The sequence below is a fragment of the Panthera pardus genome, unplaced genomic scaffold (assembly GCF_024362965.1).
Source record: "Panthera pardus isolate Hobbes unplaced genomic scaffold, ASM2436296v1 HiC_scaffold_11, whole genome shotgun sequence".
Classification (NCBI taxonomy): Eukaryota; Metazoa; Chordata; class Mammalia; order Carnivora; family Felidae; genus Panthera; species Panthera pardus.
This window is the reverse complement of record NW_026526666.1, coordinates 84,714,562-84,739,996: the sequence shown is the minus strand read 5'-3', so window position 1 is coordinate 84,739,996 and position 25,435 is coordinate 84,714,562. Positions and strand designations below refer to the sequence as shown.

The 25,435-nt window shown below is 49.0% G+C and overlaps 1 protein-coding gene across 5 annotated transcripts in view; it reads right to left on the bottom strand.

Moving 5' to 3' along the window:
* Positions 1 to 25,435, bottom strand: part of MECR (mitochondrial trans-2-enoyl-CoA reductase) — a 37,455-nt gene that overhangs the window by 348 nt on the left and 11,672 nt on the right. For 2 of the 5 annotated variants that reach the window (XM_053898589.1, XM_053898603.1), the window contains exons 2-10: positions 23,723 to 23,820; positions 23,133 to 23,264; positions 15,932 to 16,075; positions 13,204 to 13,306; positions 12,032 to 12,134; positions 10,602 to 10,675; positions 7,716 to 7,776; positions 7,484 to 7,556; positions 5,110 to 6,081 (exon numbers count right to left, since the gene is read on the bottom strand). In XM_053898589.1, the coding sequence (XP_053754564.1) occupies positions 5,921 to 6,081; positions 7,484 to 7,556; positions 7,716 to 7,776; positions 10,602 to 10,675; positions 12,032 to 12,134; positions 13,204 to 13,306; positions 15,932 to 16,075; positions 23,133 to 23,264; positions 23,723 to 23,820 (949 nt within the window). In that variant the 3' untranslated portion in view covers positions 5,110 to 5,920. The other 3 variants (XM_053898595.1, XM_053898591.1, XM_053898598.1) reach the window with 3 other exon arrangements.

The window sequence follows — 25,435 nt, the reverse complement described above, 5'->3', positions numbered from 1 at the left end:
CCCGATAAATAATACCACTATTATTTTTTAAAAATAGGACAATTTAAAGAGCAGTGTGGAAAATGGAGAAGGCTGGAGTTTTGGAGCTGAATTAGGCTTGACACTGACTAAATTACTTGGCCAATTTAACTTATTTTCTATTGTAAAATCAATTTATCCCATTTCAGTTGGACGACCTGGGTAACTAAATCCGGCAGTATATAGGGAAGAGTGTACTGCTTGGGACAGTATCTGGAACGTGGTAGGAACCAATAAATATTGGTTCCCTTCTCACGAACCCAATTTACCTAGAACCACAAAGAAGTTTTGTTTGCTGTTTTTATTTATTTGTAAAATTGTGTTTTGAAAGGATAATTCATTAACTGGTTCAAGTAATACGGCGAAAAGTCTTATCATCTCCGTCCTCTGGCCGCCTAGTTTCCCACCCCCGAAGCAAACAATGTAATCAGTTTCCTAAACGTTCTTTGGGAGGTACTTCACGCAAATAAAGCAATAGTAGTGTACTATATGTACAGTTTTGCACTTAACTATATTTTGAAAATCATTCCATCAGTACAAAAGGAGCTTCCTCAGGACTGTTTTTATGGCTTATAAAATACCATTATACACAGTAATTGACTGAATAGGTGCAGCAATGAAGGATTTTGAGATAGGTTCAAACCATTTGCTATTTACACCTGACGTAATGAGTAACTTTGTATATACATATAGGTAGGATGTATTCCTAGAAGTATGACAGTTGGGTCAAAGGGTGTGGGCAAGTGTAGTTTTGATAGATATTGCTCAATTCTCTTCCATAAGTACCTGTTTCTCCATCTCATCATCAACACCATGTTATCAAATTTTATGATCTTTGTCAATCTGATAGCTGAAAAACACTATGTCGGGGTAGTGTAATTTGCAGTTATCTTGAGTGGAGTGAGCCTCATTTCATATCTTTAAGAGACACTTAGACTTTCCTTTCTGTGTCTGCTTACATTTTTCCCCCCTTTTATTTATGGATTCATAAGAGCTCACTATATATTAGGGAAATCAGCTCTTTGTTAGATGAATTGGAAATATTTTTTCCTAGTTTGACTTTGCCCAGAGTGTTTTCTGCTATGCAGAAACAGAAGATATTTATGGAGGCAATTTATCCATCCTTTATTTTTCTTTGATTCTGGATTTTGTGTTGTGGTTTTTCTCACTCAGGTTTAAAACAAAAACAAAAACAACCTCTCATGGTTTATTATGCTATTTTTAGGACTTATATTGCAATCTTTGATCCATTTGGAATCTAGTTGTGTAAGGATCATAATATTCTTAAGAACTGGTACTAACCTTGGTTGTCTTATAGTCTGATCAGCCTATAGTCTGATCAGACCACACCTAGTCTATCCTGTTGATTCTTCCTTCTAAATGTTGCCAGATGCATCTACTTCACTCCCACTGGCTAGTTCAGGCCCTGTCATACTGTTCACGCGTCAGGGTTTTTAACTGGGCTGTTACTTCTGTCTGCAATATGGTTGACTCCTTATTCAGGTCTCAGACCTTCCCAGCCCACCTTATCTCAAGTATCCCATCACTAGGATACCACTGTATTTTATTTGATTTTTTCACAGCACCTACCATACTCTGCAATTACCTTGTTTATTCACTTGTTCATGGTCTTTCTCCACTAGGATGTAAGCTCCCTGGTATCCAGGGCCAAGTTCTTTGTCTCTCTCCTACTGTATCCCTAGCACCCATGACAGTGCTTTTCACATATGGGCATTCAAAATAGTTACTAAATGAACAAATGAATGATCTCTTACCTGAACTACTTAAACAGCCTCCTGATTCCCCTTTTTTCCTGCCTCTCCATGAGATACAGACTCAGGGAAATTTGAACTCTCTTCTGATTGACATGTTAATGATCACTGGAGCCAAAAAAATCAGGACTGGTATAGGGACCAGACAGGATCAGGGGACCTGGCCCCTAGTGTCAGATCTGCTGCCTGCTGTGTGACCTTGAGCAATTCACTTCACCTCGCTTGGCGTCTTCCTCTTCTGTAAAGTTATGATATTAAAATCTCAATGATAGAGGGAAGTTGCAAAAATCAAATGGAGACGTGGGTGAAAGGGTTTATACATTGCAAAGGGTTAAGGGCACAGGGAAAGCTTTCTTTTCTTTCAGGGAGTGCGAACATCTCCTTACCTCTGCCATGTTCCTGGGTTTTCCTGCCTGCAAATGCAGGCAGATATTGTGCCAGGCCTAAGTCTCTCTTCTCTACCATTTCCAGCTGCTCTGGATGGGCCCAGTGTCTTACCCAGGGCATGGTGCCTACCAAGAAGCATGAGGCTGGCAGATGCAGCCAGGAGCTTTCAGGGGCAAGGACATGCGTGCCTGCGACACTCAGATGAATGCAAGAACCTTTTTCTTCTGGGCCTCACGTCTTTCCCTGAGGAAAGCAGGCTTATCTATCTCGGCTTATCTATCTCATCTCCCAAGACACAAAGCAGTCAATATTATGTCCGTGGCTGTAGGTGGTGGCAGGGTGGATGCTCCCAGAAGACAACAAACAGGGAGCACCACAGTCATGAAGCCTCAGGGCGTCAGGTGTGCCCAAGCTTTTTGGTTTAGGAGGTAATGCCTGTTCGTCTTCTTTCAGTCTCCTGGAGCCAAAGGTTCCTCCCCCAGCCATTTAGAAAGGATTTTGTTTATTTAGTGGGCCAACAGAGCTGTCCCAACTCCACAGCATGAAAATGAAAAACAGCCTCCTATACTTGTAAAATATGGAAGAGATGATCCAGTTGAAGTCAGACCCTCTTTTGCCACGGTCTTGTCACCGTCTCCTTTCTCTGCTGGCCTCCTAGATGTTGGTAATCCTCATGCCGGCCTTTGAAATTTCTGCGGATTTTACTTGTCTGAAATTCAGAAGCCTGGGAATTTCTGACTTTATCTCTTCGTTTAGTGCCTCCCTTCTCCCAACTGTCCCCCAAACTGCTGCCAGAGGAATTGTTTTCCCAAAGCACAGTTCTCATCTTCTGGCTCAGAAATCTTTTGTTCCCTATTGCCCACAGGCTAAAGTTCAAATTCCTTAGTGGGGAATCACAGACAGCCGCAATTCAGTTTTTCAGCTTCAGCTTGATTGATTCCAATATAAATTGAATCACAGAATATGTATCACTTATGGTTAGCTTCAGAGACAGCCCAAATTCTACAAAATTAAATAACACAGAGGCTTGTTTCTCATGTAAAACAAATCCTGAGGTGGGCAGCTGGGGCTTCTGGGTGCCAGGAACCCAGGCTTCTTGGATCCTGTCACTGACCCATTCTTAACATGATCAAAGATGGCTGTACAAATTCCAGGAATCAGGTCTGTGTGCCAGCCAGGAGGAAGATGGAAGGGGAAGAAACAGGTACAGGCTGGATGCTGGCTATATGTTAAAGAGGTTCTTAAGAAATCAACACCTACCACTTCCGCTTGCATCACAAGGGACGGACCTTGTCTGCTGCAAGGAAGGCAGGAAAACTATTCCAGGCTACCACGTGCCTATGTAAAAATCATGTGTTCTTAGGAAGAGAATGGATATTTGGGGGGAAATGACAAGATTCTAACATAAATGCCCTGCCTCCATAATATATTTTGCTTAATCTGGTCCCTTAGTCTAGAAGGCATGTCTCCCTTCTCTGAGAAAACTATAATCATCCTTTAAAGCACAGCCCAGGGGTGCTGGGTGGCTCAGTCGGTTAAGTGTCTGACTTCGGCTCAGGTCATGATCTTGCAGTTCATGAGTTCGAGCCCTGTGTCAGGCTCTGTGCTGACAGCTTAGAGCCTGGGGCCTGCTTCAGATTCTGTGTGTGTGTCTCTCTCTCTGCCCTTCCCCTGCTTGTGCTCTTTCTCTTAAAAAAGAAACATTTAAAAAAATAAAAATAAAGAAAATAAAGCACAACCAAATGTCACCTCCAGACCCCTAGAGATATTGTTCTCAGGATGTTTTGCACGGCCCTCCACGGGGTCTCTAACCATAGTGTTAGGAACCTTCCTCCATCGTGTCTATCTCCTCTGAGTCTGTACCAGGGGCTGCCCCCTCTCCATGGCTGCAGGCTCATCATTCCTCTAACCCAACACTGTGGACTCCTCCTGAAGAACCTAATTCTAACCGTTCATTCCTGTAGCCTTTGGGCAGCCTCCTCCACCCCCTCAGGCATTTTTTTCAAGGACAGAAGACAGGGGACGGGAGGGACTTGGGCAAGCTGGGGCCGATCCTGAGCCTACGTGCACAAGGTAGCAACTCTTATCAAGAGGACACGTGCAGACCTTCCCCAGCTCTGGGCTGAAGCCAAGTCCTTTTCTCCAGAGGACACACAAGATGCTCCCAAAGGCAAGAGCATTAGGTCAGGGGCCTACGTACGTGTCTGTGATAAGCCTGGGTGGCCTCTGGTCTTCTGAGCCAGTTTTCCCACATCACCCTGCTGCTGAAAACCCCTCTGTGCCTCGCCAGTTCTGAAGGGTAAGTCCTGACTTCTCGAACCTTCCTGCTCTGACCTGTACCCACAGCTCCCACCTCAGCCCTCACACTCTCCAACCTCAGGCAGCAGAAGCAGGCTTGCGCATGTGCTGCTGGTTCTGCTGGATGCACGTTTTCTTGCTTGGCCTTCACCATATGCTGTGGATGACACTTCTTCCACAAAGCCTTCCTTCAACCCTCAGGCAGAGTTGCCGTGTCTCCAGGGCCCTCTGGACACCTCTGTCAGAGGCCTCATTAGTATGCCGGGAAGGTTGGTCCCCTGCACTAGGCTAAGCAGCCAGAGGGCCAGCCCCCGCCTCCGCCCCCTCACAGGCATCCCTAGCCTCAGGCACACACTGGGTATCTAGTAAATACTCCTTGAAAGAGGCTCTTGAGCTAAGGGAAAGTAGGCCCGGTGACCAGGGAACATTCCCGAGTCTCTAGTTTTTTTCCATCAGGGTGAGTGGATCATAAGGGAAACACAAAAAGTCACATGATGTCAAACTCTTCTCTTTCTCTGAATAAAGCTACCCATTTTCAGAACCCACTTTCATGTCAGGAAGGCTCCCTTGACTCCAGGCCTAGGACAAGACCTCAGTTATGCCATCATAGCACTTCGCATGCATCTTCTTTAGGAGCACTTGAATCACCAGGGCAGTGATTGTGGGACTGTTAGCTTAATTCAGGGTTTCTCAACAGTGGCACTATGGACATCTTGGGCTGGATCATTCTGTTGAGGAAGGCTGTTCTGTGCACCAGATGCTATCTGAGCAGCATCACTGACCTCTACCCACTAGATGCCGATCGCACCCTGTCAATTATGACTGAAAACGTCTCCAGACACTGTCAAACGTCCTTGGGGGTAAAATGACTTCAGGTTGAGAAGCACTGGTGTAACAACTATTTCCCCAGTTAGGACAGACATTCCAGGAGGGTGGTCCAGCCACCTGAGACCCCGACTCCTTGGCTCCTTAGCCTGGCATTCACCCTCTCAGGTAGCTGATCCTCCTCCCGTCCCACACGGAGCCCCGCACCACCCAGAATGAGTCAAACCTTCCTTTCTGCTCCTCTGGGACAGCCTGGGGGTGGAGACTGCATCCTACTGGCTTTTGTACCTGCCGGTCCCCACCCTCACTTTGCTTTCAGGGTGGTCAGGAAATCATCGCTGGAGGCCAAGTTGGAGGATGGGCAAGGGGGCTTCTTAATGCTGGAATGGCAGGTGCACAATTGAGGGTTCCTCTCGACAGAGATGACTTCTGTTGGTTTTGTGTGTGTCTGTTCTTAGGAAGTTCAGACTTTATTAGATACCCAGGGGCTGGCCCTGGATGGCTTCACAACCCCCCTAGTCAGAGGGCAGCCTGGGGAAAGCTGAGGGCCCTGACCGAGGGGCCCGAAACCAGTCCTGCCGATCCGTCTTCCCTCCCACCTCACTCTGGCTCCTATGCGATTAGCACATGGTCAGAATCTGCTTTGAAGACACGAAGGGCTGCATTGAGGCTTCCAAGGCACGCTGGTAGTCCTGCAGTGGGACCTCGGAGCAGGCAGGGGCCGTGAGCTGGCCTCGGCCGATGAGACTGCACAGTGTGAGGATCAGCTCCTTGAACTGGGCTGTGGGAGGTTGGAGGAAGTCAGACGTGGGAACAGCGGCAAGACAGACCGTGGGCCACCCCCAGTGGCAGGAGCTGGCGCTGAACTCCAGGAAAGCCCGAGAGCCCAGGCTTGGCCATGGATAGGGAGGCTGTGGAGGCAAACCGGTCCCCGGCGGGGTAGGACAGAGGAGACGGGGAGCGGCCCCAGGAGCTGACGGGCAGGCAGAGTGGTGGCTACGAGGGCGCAGACCCACAGAACCTGACTGGGATGTGACTGGGAGTCGTGAATGGCGGGAGGGGCAGGATTACTTTGAGTCAGCTAGAAGAGGCAGCTGGAAGAGGCACAGGGAGGGGTGGCTGTGCCTGGCGGGCCAGCTGGAGTGGAACAGACGGGCTTTGCTCAGGGAAAGGAGCTTTCCCTGAGAGCCCAGGGCTCCCTTAGAACCCTACGAGGTGAGAGGTCCCGAACATCCCCTCTTAGGGCCTGCCCCCAATATGGTCCAGGAAGATGGGAAGTGGCAATATGGTCTTGGCTTAGGCTGACAAATGTTTTTTCATAGACATCAAATCATGCAACATTCAACTCTAATCACGCCCCCTGTTGAAAGCGCTTCGGTGGATCTTCACTTGCCTTTCAGGTAGAGTCTGAGCTCCTTAAGGTTTGCAAGGCCTGTCATAATCTGGTCGCAACCTATCTGGCTAGGCTCCCACCCTCCGCAATGGGCTTTTGCACGGGCTACTTTTCCGGCCTGAAATACGCCACTGACGCCACCACTCTCCTCCCCTTCATCGGGGCGACTCCATGTGATTCTTCAGTCTCAGCTCGAGGGGTAACCTTCTGGGCAGCCAGCCCTCCAGAAGAGGAAGAGTCGTGTACTGGCTCAGGTTCTGGACTCGAAGAGACTAGTTCACACCGTGGCTGCACCACCCCCTAGGTGGGGGCGACTGGACAAGCTACCTAACCACTCTGAACCTCAGTTTCCTCCTCTACCACACAGGGCTAACGGCGTCTAGGCAACTATGATATCCAAACTGAGAAGGAAATAACTTGTGCAGACCCCAGGGTTAGGCCAGGCAGAACCTATCACTAGCAATGGTGGGAGCAGGATTTGAACCCAGGTGGGCCGGCTCCAGAATTTACTCCCTTTACGTGGCTGTCTTCCATAGCAGTTTTCCCCACTGGCAGCTGCTCAGGACGGGGACAGTGTCTGCCTTGCTCAGTGCCGCCACCCCCCAGGACTAGCCCACTTTACCCCAATACCTAGTTGCTGGCTGTGGCTGTGGCTAGAGAATATTTTCCTTTAAACTGTCGTGGTGCTGGGGAGCCAATCACCTCTCCAGAGCTCAGAACGGCTGGTCACTTCTGCAGTAGGCACTGCCCTCTCATGTGACCGTTCGCAATGGGGCCATCATCCACTCACCTGGACTGTGGTCCTTCTTCCACTGGGATAACCAAAAGCCTCGAAGTTTGAGATCCTTAAAAATGAGCTGGCTCTGTGGACACAACAAGGACGTACTGGGCTCTGAGGGCAAGCACTTTGGGTGATGCCTAAGGTACAGACCCGCCCACCCCCACCCTGCTGCCCAAGGACAAGGGCACCATGTGGGTTTGGACAATTGTGGTGTCCAGGTCTGCCTCCCTCACCAGCTTACCACAGAGGCTATGACAGGCTGCTTGGCCATTCCCCCGTAGGTCACCATGGTTCCCCCAGGCCTGAAGAGACCAGAGAGAATAGAGTGGGTAGAGACAGAGATAGAGCTCTTCTCAAACCTGCCGGAACACTTCTATTCCCACCCTGGTTTTGTTAAAAAAAAAATTTTTTTTTAATATTTATTTTTGAGAGAGAACAAAAGAGAAAGAGAGGGTGGGAAGAGAGAGAGGGAGGGAGGGGCAGGGAAAGAGGGAGACACAGAATCCAAAGCAGGTTCCAGGTTGTGAGCCGTCAGCACACAGCCCGACGCGGGGCCTGAACTCACGAACCGTGAGATCATGACCTGAGCCGAAGTCAGATGCTTAACTGACTGAGCCACCCAGGAGCCCCTCCAAGCCTGGTTTCTGAACCTTGATCTCAGAATCCTTGGGAATGTTTCAAAAACTACAGATTCCTAGGCTCGACCCAGACCTAATGTATCAGGAAGCAAGAACCTGTATTAAAGTCAACCAACAAACACGTCGCCAGATGACATGATGTTTAGCCAGGGTTGGGAGCCCAGCGATCTAACCACCCAGCCGGGCTTGGATGAAGTGTTACAAAGAAGCACGCTCTATTGAGAAGAGCTCAAGACCTGGCTCCCCTCCACTCCTAGATGTGTGGCTTTGGGCAGTGCACAGACACTGGCGCAGTGCAGACCTCTGCCCTCCGTCTGTCCGGACTCACCTGAGGATCCGTGAGGTGAGATGGCTATACAGATAAGGAACAGTGTGGGTGGGGAGAGGGAGGGCAGTGGGCAATTGCCGTCGCTGCAGGAGGGGTCTTGCCAGGACCTGCTGTCTGACACCCATACCTGCCCCAGCAGTCCAACAGGGGAGAGGCTCAAATGATTTTTAAAAACTAATAAGCTCGGACTTCTGTGCTCCATTTAACCTGTGTTCCCTTCCCCACTCCCTGGCTTTTAGGAGTCTGCTGGTCAACGATGATGGTGGGTGTGTACGTGGTGCTTTATGAACTACAAAGTGGAAGCTGTTGCCGTGTGAGGCGCGTAACTCTTTGTCCATGAGGTTTGTGGGCAGCTTGGTCTTAAGTTCCTTTCGCCTGACACTTGTTCCAGAAAGTAGCTCCTTTCTGGGATCAAGCCCTCCCCCCCCAACTCCCCACAGCCTCTGAACTTGTTCTAATCTGAATAGCTGACGTTTACTGGGCGTTTTTTAGGTGCTGGGGCCAGGTCTGAGCATTTCCATGTGCGCTGATGTGGTGAGTCGTCCCTGGGACCCCCAGGGAGCACTTTCATTGCTCTCATTTTACAGCGGGGAAAATGAAGCCCACCTCTGTCTGTATGGCGATTTGTGCATCACCTCAGTGTCTTTAGACGACCCTTCTGAGGCAGAAAGGGTTTCTATCCCCCACTGTACACACGAGGAGACTGAGGCCTGGATCTTTTATGTATTGCCTAACTTTTCACAGGCCCACAGCTAGTAAGTAGCAGAGCTGGGACTTTCTGACTCCAGTGCCTACATCCGTAACTACTGCTCAAGGCTTCCTCCTACAGCGAGTGCCGCGGGGGTCACAGGCTGCCCTTGAGGCTGCCGAAGTAGGGCGGGAGGGGTGGACGCAGGAGTCACGAGAACTTGGGGTTAAGCCTGGCTCTTCCACTTCCTAGACTTTGGGCAAGGTAATTACCCTCGCTGGGCCTTGTATCAATGGGGATGGGCAGAGCATCCCCCCCCTTTGGTGGTTGTGGAGGGGGGCGGGGTAAGTCAAGCACTCTGCACAGAGTCTGGTGCACAGGCGAATACTCAGCGATCACTATCACAGCTCTCTGACCACATGACCCATCTCCCCATCTAGCCTAGGAGTTCTAGAGAGTTCCTCCAGTGTCTGAGCCATCTCTGTGTCCCTTAGCTAGTGAGTGCTAGCAAGAATGTGTCAACCAATGTTGCTGAGGGGATTCCTGCTTTAGTTGGAAAGTTCCTCAGCTCAGGAACTTTATATATATACTTTAAATGTTTATTTATTTTTGAGAGAGAGAGAGAGAGAGACAGGCAGAGCACGAGTGGTAGAGGGGCAGAGAGAGAGGGAGACACAGAATCCGAAGCAGGCTCCAGGCTCTGAGCTGTCAGCACGGAGCCTGACGCGGGGCTCGAACTCACAGACCTTGAGATTGTGACCTGAGCTAAAGTCAGACACTTAACCGACTGAGCCACCCGGGCGCCCCAGGAACTTTATATTAATGGCAAAAAGAATGGAAGGACACCCAGTGTTAATATTGTCAACAATGCTTATCCCCCTTGGTGGTGGGATGATAGCTAACTTTCCTGCTTAATTTTTCCTTTGTCCTTTTTGGGGGAAGATTTTATTTTTTAAGTAATCTCCACACCCCACATGGGGCTCAAACTCACAACCTTGAGATCAAGAACTGCACCCTCCACCGACTGAGCCAGCCAGGTGTGCCCCATCCTTTGTACTTTTACATGCTTTCAAAATGCTTTGTAATAGCAATAACGTTACCTCTAAAATTAGAATCTATTTTTAAAAGCTAATAAAAAATTTAAAAGCTAACAAGCTAGGACTAAGTGACTTTTGAAGAGGCCCCTAGGTTATGAATCCTTAACTGTTCCCCTATCACAGAAAGCTTAGCCATCTACTTCTGGGGTCCCTTGGAAAAACAAAGCGGCTGGGTCTGTCGGTCACCTATAAAGGAACAGGCTGAGAAAGGAAGTGCCTGGATAACCAGGAAATGATGGCAATCCATTTCCTACCCAGGGTTATGCTGACCTGGCTTGGCTTGCGTTGCCCACTGGAATTGGGTCACTTGCCAGTCCTCCCAGCTATAAGCCCAGAGAGCTTGGGCCAACAAGACTTGCAGGGCCAAGGGACTTACGCTAAGTGTCGCAGCAGCTCTGTGGAGCTTTTTCCGCCAACACAGTTGAGAGCAAGTCGGGGCTGGGGCATGTCCTGGAAAATAAGGAAGCTGTAGTGAGGGAGATACCACTGTATGTGTGGGATTTCTTTCTTAAAAAAAAAAAAAAATTTTTTTTATGTTTATTTATTTCTGAGACAGAGAGAGACAGAGCATGAGTGGGGGAGGGGCAGAGAGAGTGGGAGACACAGAATCGGAAGCAGGCTCCAGGCTCCGAGCTGTCAGCACAGAGCCCAACGCGGGGCTCGAACTCACAAACCGCGAGATCATGACCTGAGCCGAAGTCGGTCACTCAACTGACTGAGCCACCCAGGCGCCCCTCTTTCTTTCTTTTTTTTAAGTAGAATCCATGCCTAGTGTGGGGCTTGAGCTCACGACCCTGAGACTGAGAGTTGCATGCTCTACAGACAGAGCCTGCCAGGTGCCCCCTTACTCGTGGGGTCTAAAGCTTGCCACAAACAGCACTTCCTTTCCACAGGTGCTGTGTCAGAGGGTGGGGGGCAGTGAAGGAAAATGGGATAGTGTTGCCTTCACACTCTGCTCTGCAAGGACCTTTGCTTTATCAGCTTAATCCTGTTACGTTTTGGAATTTTGTTCAAAACTCCTCTCTAGGAAAGGACAGACAGAGGGCATGTACATTCCTTTTCGAAGGACTCTAGGTCCCCCAAGTGTACTTTTTCTCTGTGCTCACAGCTCAGTTTGAGTTAGAGGTGCTGATCTGCTGCTCCGGAAATGTTCTTAAGAGGCAGGTGTTCTCGAGGGGGGGTGTGTGTGTTTGGTCACTCCTGGGTTCAGGAGAAAGAGGCTGAAGTTTGGTCACCTGTTAGGTATGCTGGGGGTGGAGGTTCTAGAAGGTTAAGAGGCTGTGAGTTCAGAGAGACCTGGGGCCAGCCCTGACTCCACTTATAACTGTGTGGCTTTGGTGAAATCCTTTATCTCTTTGGAGACTTGGTTTTCTCATCTAGAAAAGAGAGAGCACCTGCTTTGTTGAGCTTTTGTGGGGATTATCAGATACAATACAAAGAAAGGGCTTCAGAGACGGTACTTCTGTCCTTTCTCTTCCTTCTCTGTGGCTCAGTTTCCTCAGGTCCTCTCCCAGCTCTGAGACTCATACTAACTGTATGGGCTGATGTGGCCTGCTAAAAATATTCACAAGTACAAGTAATCCAGGGTTTCTTGGACTTCGTCTGTCTCTTCCGCCTCCCTCACAGCATCTGGGCACTTGAAGCATGCCGTCCCCTGGCTGAGGGAATGGGTTTTGTCCTTCCACAGAGAGATGAAGGGAGGATTTGGAGAGAAGTGACGGGGCCAGTCCCAGCTTTTCTATCAGGTCACCTTTTTCCAGGGAGATGAGCATGGAATGAAGGCACAATGCCCCTCAGCCTACATACCTTAAAGAAATTTTTCATTTCATGCTTCCTTAGCTCCTCTTCTGTGAGAACATGCTCGGCTCCTAGACTCTTCAGTCTGTCAGTCAGCTTCTGGATGTCAGGCCTAGAAACCAAGCACAATCCACAGCCCTTAGTCACTCCTGCTGCCTTTCTCTCCCAGAGGCTCCTAGGACTCCTCTGCTATGGCTGTGAGAACATGAGTTTCTCTTTGTGGGAAGCTGGGATTGAGGGTAAGCCAGGCCCTACGCAGGGGCTGGCTACCGGATTTCATCACACTCCAACACCTCTTGGCCTCGGTTTCCTCACTGGCAACACAGGGTGATTTCCACAGTCCTTGCCGGCTCAAAGGTGCTAGAAACCATCTGGCCCAGGGAGAAGTCACTTCACTTCCTGATTTTGTCTACTGAAATGACAAACTTCATTTCCTTTCTCCTCCTCTTTTCAAGGGGCTCTTCAGGGTGTTGTGCAAACATACTCCAGCGCAGGGGTGGCTCTGGGCCTCTTTGGCCAGGGCAAACAGACTGATTTTTGTTAACACAACTGAGGGACTAGGGAAGGGAAGCGAGTGTCAATTCTCCCCCAAAGACTGGACTTCCACCACAGATAGAGCCACGTTTGTTGACAGTGAGGCTTAAGGAAACTGGATGGTACGATGGGAAGAGAACAAGGCAGGGAACTAAGTCTATTACTGACTTGCTGTGTCTTCCTGAGCAAATGGCTTCCTTTCTCTGAACCTTGTTTCCTCACTGTAACACAGATGACAAGCCTGCCCCATCTCCTTCACATCCATATTTAGTACAGCTCAAGGGCCACACAGATGCCAGGGGAGAAAGGGCCCCGGGTTAGACAGGTTACAGAAGGAATAACAAACACAGCTTAACAGATTCCCAAATATGAAGCGTGGCCTTGAAATCACGAGGTTATCACAGACACAAAAACTCTCAGCTGCTCAGCAAGGGCCGGCTTCAGCTCCTTCCTGCTCTCCTTTTACATTTGGGATATTCACTCATCCTATAGCCAGAGGCCAAGTGGGCCTCCTTTCCGGCGGCTGAAGGATCTGTCTGTGGGCTGCTTATGCACGGGCGCCATCTGGTGGAGACAGGGGCGCTTGCAGGGATGCTGGGTGGAAAGGCCTAAGTGTCGCGCACTGGGATCAGGCCCCCCCCACGCACCTGTCTCGGACCACATTGACGGTCCTCAGGCCCAGGGCTGCGGCGATCTGAATGACTGCTTGCCCCACTCCACTGTTGGACGCATTCTGGATGACACTGTCTCCTGTAGAGCCAGGAAGAGACCCAAGTCAAGTCCTGAAGACCTGTAAACAGGTCAAGCGCTTCCTGTCTGGGATACTATTGTAGGGCAAGAGATAGGAGTGCTCAGGAATGACCCAGGACCTGGCTGCTGAGTCTTCTCAGATCTTGGAGTGTTGCTTACTCTTTTCCCAGTGACCCACCCCCCCCCTCCACCTCCAAATTCCATGACACCCATGGTGCCTCCCAGGGCTTGGCAATTAAGAGTCCATACTATATGTAATTTAGATCCCACTGTGTAAACGATTTTATATTGTTCATCATCCTCTCGATTTTTATGCCCTCAAATCTCTTAGATTATTTCCATGGTTTGCAATGTTTCCCTCCTTCTCTCTTCCTTCGTTTTGAAATCCCATATAGTCCTTGAAGCACAGCTCAAGCGCGGCCCCCTTCCCATCTTCCTTCTGTGTGCTCCTCTGGCTCTCTCTGCACATGGCGTGCCCCGTCTTATACTTGGTTGTGGACATGCCCATTTCTAGCAAGAGCCTGCAGCTTCCTGAGGACATGGCCATGCCTTATTCCCCCTTTGTGCTGCTCAGTAAGGGCACACTGCCTTGAAATGGGATCAATGCTGGAGAAACCCAGAGCTCCAGAAACAGCATCCTACAGATAGTCTGTGGTCAAAGCCCAGGCTTTGGAACTAGCCAATGGGGGAGGCAGCGTGGCATGCTGGGGAAAACGTGGGCTCTGAAATCAGATCGATCTGGTGTGAGTCCCGGCTTCCCCACTGACTGTAACTGAATGACATGAGAGAGGTCATGACCTCCGTTTCCTCCGCATAAAACAGGAATCCTGGGAGTGCCAATCAGGATGCTCCGGATTAGTCGAATGCCACTGTGTCCAGGAAGGTGCTCTGTCACCCTGAAATATGATCTAAAATGCAGGGATCTGGTGCTACAGACAGGGGATTTCCTGGAAGAAGAATGCCCATTCTCTGTAGGCAGGAGTCAGCTCACAGACTGTCATCAGTGGGTTATGAAATCAAGCTAGTGGGTTGTAAGCAACATTTTTTTTTTTCAGTTAAGATTGAGGAACAGAGAATTAAGAAGAACACACTGCATCACACATAGTAAGGGTAAATACCGCTCCATAAAACTTTGGTTTCCGTTATATATATACTCATACATATATCTATGTACTGGATTACAGTGTAAAATGTAATTCTTACTATGGTCAGTATGACAATTTAGTTTAACACTGATCTAGCCCAGACCACACCTGCCCTCAGGCAGGCAGGTGGAGAGATGCCACGGGCAACTGAGGTGGGGTGGTGTCAGAATACCCTGATGTCCACCACAATTGTGCCCAAATTAGAGGTGGCCGGAGGGGATGCGACGCAGGTGACCAAAACGTCTCCTTAACCAGGACTGGTTTTCTCCACCAAAGGCTCCTGGGATCGCCCTGGCACAGCTGGGAGAACCTGCCTTTCTCTTTGCAGGAAGCTGGGACTGATTTTCAGCCAGCTACAAGCATCAGTGGCAATCTAAGCTTATTGCGTTCCAACATCTCTGCCTCAGTTTCCTCACTGGCGTGGCAGAGCTAGACTAGGTGACTTCTATAGTCCGTGGACATGCATAGTGTGAAGGGTGACCTTCCAACAATGGGAGGCCAATGCTGAGGTGGGTTCTATGAGGATCTTTGGAGGCCTCCTCCCAGCAAGACTGAGCCCTGCTCGCCCGCAGCAGTAATCAGCCTTCACTGGCTTTTCCTCCTTTCCCTGGCTCCCTCTCCCAATCCTTCACTCCTGCTTCCTGGGATCACCTCCCCAGCAAACTGTCCACCCTCACTCAGTCCTTGCCTCAGGCTCTGCTTTCAGGGAACCCCAAATAGAACGTCCGGCTTTGTCATCTCCTTGCTGAGTGATCTCGCCCAAGGAGTTTACTTCTCTGGGCCTCAGTCTCCTCCTTTATGAAAAGGAAGAATAATAAAAGCAGCGCTTAATTACTGCGCTGTGTGCCAGGCCCCGCGCTGAGTGTTACACCGCAGTGTTCCAGCTAACCATCAAAACTGCTTATTGTCCGTTTTATAGGTGAAAAATCTGATGATCTGAGAGGTCAGTTCATAGCGAAAGGTGATTCTGGTATTCAGACTGAGGTTGTCTGCCTGGGGCCTGAACTCTCAACCAGTGATACCAACCTCACCACACTGCTTTGAAGATTTAATGCAGTCACTGGGGTAACGCATGGAAAGGCACTTATGTGACCTGGAAGGTGCCATAGAAATGCTGAGTGGAATTACTCAGTTCAGCATTTTACTGAGAACACAGGCACTGTCTATCTTGTCTGGCTTTGTTGTGTCACAGACCTTAGCACAGCGCCATACGTTTCTGCTGAATGGCAGAATTCCATCCCAAGCTCTAGGGAATGTGATCCCTCAGCGGTTTTCCAGAGTGCTCTCCTCATGAGGTTCCAGCACACTTTCTAGGAACTAAGCTAACAAAACAAAAGCAGCAACCACACACTTGCCCAGGTTAGGGGCCCGTCTTCCTCTCGGCCCCTTTACTGGTGAGCTGCCAGGGCCTCGGGGTCAGGATTTGGGTCACACCCAGTCAGGAGATCCCAGCCTGCTCCCCGCGCCTGGCGGTTCCTACCTGGCTGCAGCTGCTCAAAGTCCATCAACATCCTGTAGGCCGTGCAGGGATTGACACTCAGGGTGGCGGCGCTCTGAAGAGGGATGTCACTTGGAACTCCGATCAGTGCTTCCTCGCTGAACACAGCCTCAGTCCGCCAGGTTCCTGAGTCAGGGGATGGGGCCGGGGTCGTGAGAAAGGCTCTCTCTCCACAACTGGCCCCAAGACACCCTCCTCAGTAAATGGGCACCTAAGACATCAGCCTTCAATTCAAGTAAGACTCAGAGAAGAAAGAAGATCTTGAAATCCTTTTGAATCTCTGAGTCCTCATGATAGCGATTTTGTTATTAGCACATTAGTTCCATCAGATGTAGCTAAGGATCTGAAACTACTGGATTGTGAGTAACATCACAACCAGGGCAAGAGATGCTGCGAAAGCCTCCCTTTCCCTATTCGGTCCTCATTCTCCTTACGTAGGGCACGTTGACTTGGGCGGTATTACAGAAAAAAGCACGAAAGTAGAAGTCGCAGGCGTAGCTTTGGGACCTGGTTTTGCTGGTCTGCTGGTTCGCGCAAATTACTGAGTTTTGGTTACCCTCATATGTAAATGATACTGGCCTCCTCCAAGAGCTGCTGCACAAATCAAATGACACAAGGGAAATGACGAACTCCTGTAAACTGGAGAGAAGTGACCATTAACCTCCAGGCCATGTTCTAGCTGCAGACAAAAGAATTGTAAAATGTCAGTGTTGAGAAGGCCCTTAGAGCATCGAGTTTAACCTCCTCATTTAACAGGGTAGGAAGCCAAGAAAGTGACTTGCCCAAAGTCACCCGACTAATCTGGGCGCCCCACCTACAGATACTTAGTGTGCACCTACTGGGGGCCACGTGCTCGGACAGTGTAGACGCGTTCCGTCCTTTCACGGAGTTTCATTCCAGGGGAAATCAGGCGAGAAACAGACAATTGCAGTGGGGAGAATTCCTTGAGATGGGGGTCAGGGACAGCTTCTCTGAGGAGGTGCAGGCTAAGAGTTAAAGGGTACTGATGCCAAGAATGTCACTCACGGAGTGCACCAAGAATGGTCTAGGGAGAGGAAAAAGCATATGGAGAGGCTCTGAGGAAGGACAGACAGAAGATGGACCCAGGAGGATACACGCTGCAGGGCAGAGAGTGATGGGAAGGCAGGCTCGGGCCATGGCTGAAGTGGCTTGGACCACAGGAACGTCCCCCAGACTCTCATGATCCTGACCCACAGTAACCGTGAGCTACGCTGTCCCTCAGTACATTCACATATATAAATATGTACCCCTACATGTAACAGACATCAAAGGCTCATGGGACAATATTTACCCTACTATGTATGATATCCTGTTATTTTCTATTCTACTGTGACTGATTTTAGGGGAGAAAAGTGCCGTTTGCAACCCATTGGATCAATTTCACTGATGGGTCACAGCCTGCATCTGACAGGTGCTCACCCATGTGGGCAGGATCCTGTGTAAAACAGAGGTGAGGAGAACAGACTTGGAGACAAACAGACGCGATTCAAGCCTTGGCTCTTGGACCGTGTACTCGCTAGGTCGCCTTAGAGAAACTGTTACTGGCTTGGAATCTGGTGGCTGTGGTACCTTAGGGGCCGCTCTGGAGCGTGTGCCCCTGCCCAGTTGCTGGGATTCTAATGGTACCCTGGCTCCACACGGTCAGGGGTGGGGTGGAGGGGACAGCCTAGGTGACTACTACTTGCGCTGTAAGTGGAGAGAGACAATGTGGGCTTTAGGGACCAGGTAGTATAGACAAGAGGCAGGAACACATTCTATTAAGAGCTGCACTGGTAGATCTGTGGCTGAGAAAATAAGACACTGAAAAACTGACGGGTTCCTTTGGAATCTAGGCGGTATCCTGGCATTTTTCTGGGCTTCACCCAGCCTGGTTTTCAAATCTTCATGGTCACCTTCGTCATCATGGCCCCTACTTCTCTTGGCCAACATGTGCCATGTCTACTCCAGCCAATCACCTAGTGTAGGGTTTTCTATGCATGAAATTAGGGGTGTTTTCTAATTTCACTTAAAGGCACAACAATGGAAATTCAGAGCTTGACACAAATTTCTGGGGCCTGGCAGTCCCTAATCCTCTTCTAAAGAGAACCTGGGTGGGATGGGGGCAGCGCCCATGGTCAGCCCTGAGGGCTTTCAGGGTTTTAAAGTAAAAATCCTTAAACCCTGGAGTGGGTGACCTGCTTAAAACTCCCAGCATTGCCATTCCTGATTTGTGTGATTTAGAATTCTCATTTTACCTTCTTTGACACTAATGTCATTATGTGAAGATTAAATATAATGACATTTGTACAGACTATCACCGTGCCTAGTACATAGTAGGTGTGTAATGTCTCTTGGTTTCCTTTTCTGGTCCTAAGTCCCATGCTCTAGTTCTCAGGATTCCTGTTCCTTGCTCCTGTGCAACTGACCCTTAACCATCTCCACTATCTAACACGGGGGTCGGCAAACTGCGGCCGTGGGCCAAACCTGGCTCACTACCTGATTCTGTAAGCCAAGTTTTATTGGAACATAGTCATGATCACTTTTCATGTATTGTCCATGATGGTTTACGATGGCAGAGTTGAGTGTAGGCAGTTGGCCTGCAAAGCCTAAAATATTTACAAATTGGTCCTTTACAATTTCTTAAGTCTATTTATTTATTTTTGAGAGAGAGAAAGAAGGCCAGAGAGAGAGAGAGAGAGAGAGCGCACGCACAAGTGACAGAAGGGCAGAGAGAGGGGGAGACACAGCATCCGAGGCAGGCTCCAAGCTCTGAGCTGTCAGCACAGAGCCTGATGTGGGGCTCAAACCCACAAACCATGAGATCATGAGCTGAGCAATAGTCAGATGCTTAACCGACTGAGCCACCCAGACACCCCATGAATTGGTCCTTTAAAAAAAAGTTTGCTGACCCTGATCTAATGTGTATAGAAATTTAATTCGCAAAAATGGTTGTACGTATCCCTCAGCTGAGCTGCATGAATTAGTTGAGATATGCCAGCAACAATGGTTAGCTCCACTTTAGAGATGCGGAAACTGAGGCTCAAAGTAGCTGTGACTTAAACAAGGTCACCCAAGAGGGTGAAAGAAGATTCCCAATAGGTGCTCTCGCTGCTGCCCTGTGCTGCCTCGCGAGGGTTTTGAGGGTTTCCGATGAGAAAGTCAGTCTGCACGTTCTCTGGCCCAGTCTCCCTGGGGACTGGCGACATGTGGGAAAAAGCTGGCTATGGGCACAACTCAGTAACATGAAGGATGACCAAGGTCTGGCCAGTTGAGGACTTATTTAATGACTGCCACTCTAACCAAACTGCAGTCTTCACTAGAAGAAAGGCCACATCTGTTCACTGCTATATCAGAGCCCAGCACACTGCAGAGGCTCACAAAATGTTTACTAAATAAACGGAGTTAGAGTCCCGGTCATTATAAAATCCTCTTGCTCTTTGACTGGCACCTGGTGGGAAAGATTCCCCTTTTCTCTGGGGAGAAATCCCCGTTCTGGCTGACACCCACCTCTACAGGCGCTATCCCCTACACCCCTGGCAGACGTCCCTTCTTCTCTCCAAATCTAGTGACCGAGTTCTGTTCCTCTAGCTCCTAACTCCAACCTGTCTTCCCAGCCCCGTGGCACTGCCTTGTTCAGACCCTTATCAACTGAAGCCCCATCTGTTTAGCCACCTCCTTACTGGCTTCCTGCCTCTCCCTCTGCCTCTCCAGAGCATGCTCTGTGCTGCCCAAGTCTGGTCCTCTTCTTCTTCTTCTTCTTTTTTAAGTGTACTTATCTTGAGAGAGAGAAAGCGAGGGGGGCAGAGAGAGGAGCTGCCAGTGCAGAGCCCGACGCGGGCTCAAACTCACAAACTGGAGATCATGACCTGAGCCAAAGTCAAGAGTCCGATGCTTAACCAAGACTGAGCCACCCAGGCGCCCCCACTCATTCTTAACTCTTCTTTGGGCTCTCTCTGACCATAGATGTCAGGCCTCCATGACCAGGTACCGCCTGGTACGCGCCTACCTCTATAGCCTCATCTCGCTTCTCCTACGTCCCCGCAGGGACACAGCCGCACTAGGCTACAGCAGCTCCGACAGTGCCGAGCCTTCTCCTGCCGCCGTACCTTTGCACGTGCTGCACTGCTTGTCAGTGCTTCCTCACCTAGCCCACTGGCTACGCTTCCACTCAGTCTTCCAGACGGAGTTCAAGCACCACTTCTTTGGGAAGTCGCTCCGAATGCTCCCCGAGATGGGGGGCTCTCGCCTTCGTGTCCATCCTCTCATTATAGCGCTAACTAGACTGTCAGCGTATTACGTGTTGTTTTTCCATTCTCGAGTTCCCCACCCCCAGCCAAGAACACTTTGAGGGCAGAGACTGTGTCTGACGGGGGCGGCCTCAAAGCACCAGTCCGTCCGCATCGACAGTGAATCCTGCAGCTCTCAGTTTGCTCAGATGGCTTGGCTCTTTCACGGCCAGGTGGGGCTGCAGGAGAGAGTGGGGCCATTCTTGGCAGCAAATCTGATCTCAAAGAAAAGAGCTTCTAATAGACTTCTGTTACTGCTTTTTCCTGCCTGGTACCTTTTTCTTTCTAGAACTGCTCCCTCCTAACCTCTGAGGCTGTCAACCACAAGGCCCTACCCTTTAAACCACAGAGGTGGGCAAGACGCTCCATTGAGGCAACTGGAATGACCCGACCCCATACTCCTGGCGTGGTTCTAGGCCATAAGTATCTTTACCACAAGTATTTTTGCCATATAACTAATTACGTAAGGCAATGTTGCTGTAAAACAAAACAAAACAAAAACTGGTTGACAGTTTGTTGGTTTCATCTGCTGGTTGACAGTTTGGTTTCATTTCTCCATTGACACAGTCCTCCTATTTCATATTATATCAACTTTAGCCCTTGTAACAGTCTAAAAAGTAGCATAGAGTTTTGAACCCACATTTCCCAGAGAACTTTGGAACGTCTATCAGTGGAAATGTGACAATATGCCAAAACCAGACAACAATGTGAAAGGCTTTCACAACCCGATACAAAGCCCAGTTACAAATGTGCATCCTACTATTTGGAACCTGATCAAGGAAGACATTTTAGCAACAACAGCAACAACAAAAGTGCCATACTGATTGAGGAGACGAGTCAACAAGCACCAAAAAACTGTGTGATACTAGGAACAAAAGACTTTGAGGACAAGTGCTTAGGTAACATTTTGTGGATCCACAGAATAAAATCAGTTATTTGTGTGTACTGCCATGAATCTACACTACACATTTTGAATGTACTGAAATAGTTTGGATTTTGCAGTAGTCTTTTCATTACTCATTTTGTGTTTGATGATGTCCTTTTTAGTGAGTGTCCCTCTTTTATTTTTCACAATTTTGTCTTTTACAGCAAAATTGCCTATGGCCAGTCAGTTATGCTGTGAAAAAACTTGCAGTTTAGATGGTGTAAAAATACTGAGTATGGAGGGGTTCATGGATGGGCAAAGACCCAGGCAGTGTCAGTCAGAGCCCTGCTGGTGGAGGGATGTGGTTGCACTGGCCAGATTGTGGAGGCCATGTTCATTTGTTCCCCGTTTGATGCAAACGTCAGGATGCCGGTGGCCATCTATGAAAGGTCGGTTTGAATCTCAGCTGCACCACTTACTGGCTAGGTGATCTTGGGCAAGTTGCTTAATATTTAATATTTATCTCATATCTACCTCCTGTTGTGGGAATAACTGAGTTCATACATGTAAAGTGCTTAGAACAGGGCCTGGTGCAAAGGGAGTAGACAACAAATATTTGTTAATGCTACTGTATCACTAGGTGGGCAGATCCTATCTGAGAACTAGCAAGAAAACACAATGAGCTCTGATATCACTGGGGTTCCCGGATCCAGCTTTCCATCTCTTGCCCGTCCCAGTTCCAAAAATCAATTAACTTTTTTTGCAGAGCAAGTTTGCGTTGACTGTAAGTTATAACCCAAAGGGTCCTAACACTGTAGTTTAGCAGAAACAGAGTGGGAATAAGAGTTTGGTGGGTTCTCTTTCAGTTTGCTCTTTGGACAAGGGCTTCTTCCCAAGTTTCAGTTCTTCTTCTTTTTTTAATGTTTATTTATTTTTGAGAGAGAGAAAGAGCGCGTGCGTGTGAGAGTGGGGGAGGGGCAGAGAGAGGGAGACACAGAATCCGAAGCAGGCTCCAGGCTCCGAGCTGTCAGCACAGCGCCCGACGCAGGGCTCGAACTCACGGACCATGAGATGATGACCTGAGCCGAAGTCAGCTGCTTAACTGGCTGAGCCACCCAGGTGCCCCCTTAGCTTCAGTTCCTTATATGTCCAATGGGGTGGTTAGTGTCTTCCCTGCTTCCCTCTCGTGATTGCTGTCACGATCCTGTATATAATGTCTGTGCCTCAAAAAGTGTGAAGTGTTAAAGAACAAAACTCACCAACGACTCACCATATATCAAAGAAAACCCCAACTTCTTAGCTTGGCTTTTGCAGGGCTTCTCCCATGTGGCCCCACTACCTGTGTGACCTTCTTTATCACTTAAGCAGACTTCTGTGCGCAAATCCACTGCCAAGGCTACATTGAATGTCTCACTATTTTCCAAACCGACCTTTGGGTCTGCTCATTTTGCTCCCTCCAAATGCAATGATTTCTGGCTCATTTCCACCTCACATAATTCACCCGTCAAAGGTCCATTCCAGAGAAGCCTCCTCTGTGAAGCCCTGATCCTTCCTTAAGACTCTCTCTCTCTCTCTCTCTCTTTCACACACACACACATTCGCGGGCACACAGAGGAGCCAGAAGTGTCCTCGGCTTCCTGTAAACTTGTAACATGTAACACACCCTTTATTGAAGTTACTAGTTTGGAGATTTCTTCAATTAAAATTTAACCTCCTGCAGGGCAGGGGCTGTCTTATTTGGATTTCCCATTGTACCATCTAGCAGGGATTTAGGGATGCAGGGATTCAGAGAATCACAGCTCTGATCAATACGGGCCCAGGGAGATGAGAGAACAGGTCGTCACCCCCAGAGCAGATGAAACAGACTTTCTGCTCTCCTTGTCCAGCTCCCATCCCTACTGGCAGTGGGTACATGGACTCAATAATAAATCCCGCATTGCTCAGTTACACTGAGCCAATGTGCAAACATTTCCAGTGTGGGTGAAATACAATCCGCAACAACGAAAGGCTGCAGACACCTGGAGAAACTTACCCAAACCGGCATTTGCTGGAATCACCCAGTCTCCTGGCTTCACCCCAGTCACACTGCTGCCCACTGCTACCACCTGTCCGACACCTTCATTCCCTCCAACAGCAGGCAGCTTGGGAAGGAGGCCATAATTTCCTAAGGGAGAAGAGCAGAGGGTCACCTGGTGAAGCTCGGGCAGTGAAAGAGCATGAACTTTATAGAGTTGGATCTGAGCCTGATCTGGCGTCTGCCTTTGGCCTGCTGTGTAACCAGGCTCTCTGAGCCTCAGCCTTTTCATCTGTAAAGGGGAGAATACTTTTCAGCATTCGTGGTTATTATGGGGATTAGCTAATGTATGAAATGAGCCCAGCATATCGCAGGTACCTCACAGTGGTTGGTTTACTCCCCACTGCAATCTTCCTAACTCTCAAAAAAGCCTCACATTCCAGAGAGGGGAGGCCAGAGAGGGCTTGCAGTCTGCAGATGGCTCATCTGGAGAACAGCTGCTGCTAATCACAGGAATTTCACACCCGCACCTGAGGAAGAATGGAATCGAGGAGGTGGCGGGCTAAGCAAAAAAGCCAATTAACATAAGCCACAGAAACCAAGGTTACCTTGGATCATATTTATGTCAGATGGATTGATAGGGGCCGCCAGCATCCTCACATGGACGTCTGATCCGCCCACAGCAGCTAGCTCCAGGTCCTTCAGTCTAAACACAAAGCCAAAGAGAGAGATGTTAATGTCACCCAGGATAGACAGGGCGTCTTTTGCTCAAATCATCTCCCCAAAGTAGGTCAGGGTGGCCAGATTTTTGAGCTGCCATTGTGTGGCCGGGAATTAAGGTTGTTAGAAGAGAGAAAGGTGCTGTAAGGAATTAGCACAGGCTACAGGTTAACTCTCTCACTAACTGCAAATGGAAAATCTCTAGCGCCCTCTCAATCCCACTGCCCGTTCTGGGACAGAAAGCAGTGAAACCTTCTGCTGGCCTGGATTAGCCTTGTGTTTTCCAAAACTTGCTTACCAGAATCACCTGGTGTGCTTAGGCATAATGTAGATTCTCAGGCCCCAGCTCTGACCTACTGAACCAGAATCTCAAGATAAGGGATGCCCCAAGTGGGTCTTATAGACAGCCATAACTGAGACACGGTGGGCTAGCTTATTTGTTCTCTGGTAGCTTTCTTTCTTTCTTTCTTTTTCTTTTCTTTTCTTTCTTTCTTTCACACATTTCTGTTAGTTGCAGAGCAGGTGAAACAGAGATGCCCTTTGTAGTTCAGGAAGAACTCCCTGGGTGACTGTGATCCACCCCCTGGAGTGATGTCCCGTTTGGGCCCAAATCCTGGTCAGAAAGGATGCTGAAAGGAGAGCTGAGCCATAGCACTGCCAAGAGCCTCTCCCATTACAGGAGGGATTTCTAGGTGGTAACACTCTGTTCACAGTGGGCCCTAGGCACCATGGGACTAATGTCTTTATGCATTAGAGCTTTGGTTAATGGGTTAAACCTGCTAAAGGGCTGGTGGCAATGTCCATGTATTATTTTTATTTATTTTAAATGTTTTTTAAAAATGTTTATTTATTTTTGAGAGAGACAGCGTGAGCAGGGGAGGGGAGGAGAGAGAGGGAGACACAGAATCTGAAGCAGGCTGCAGGCTCTAGGCTCATTGCCCGATGCGGGGCTCAAACTCACAAACGGTGAGATCATGACCGAAGTTAGACGCTCAACCGGCTGAGCCACCCAGGTGCCCCTTATTTTTATTTTTTATAAAAGGAGACCTTCTGGGGCTGAGCGAGGAGCCTGCTTAAGATTCTCTCCCCACCTCCCCCCCCCCCCCCCGCCCCGCCCCTCCCCTGTGGATGCTCTTGCAAGTTAAAAAAAGAAAAAAAAATAGGAGACCTTCCACCCAGAAAGCACTGATCAGTGTACAAGACCAGTGTGTCTTGGTGACTTTTTAATTACCAAAGACTCCTTTATTTCTCCACACCAAGACTTCATGTTCGCAATGTTTTCCTTTACCCAGATGTACTTTTTTGGTGGTTTATTTATTTTGAGAGAGAGGGAGAGAATCCCAAGCAGATTCGTGCTGTCAGCGTGTGGAGCCTGATGGGGCTCGATCATGAGCCTGAGATCATATGAGACCTGAGATCATGACCTGAGCCAAACTCAAGCCAGACGCTTCATCGACTGAGCCACCCAGGCACCCTATCCTCTACCCAATGTACTTGTAATAATTCTCATTTTTAGTTACCGAAGGCACATATAACTGCCACACAGAGGTTCTTAGCATTAGGCAACAGTGTTACTGAACTAGGCTGATATACCCCTACCC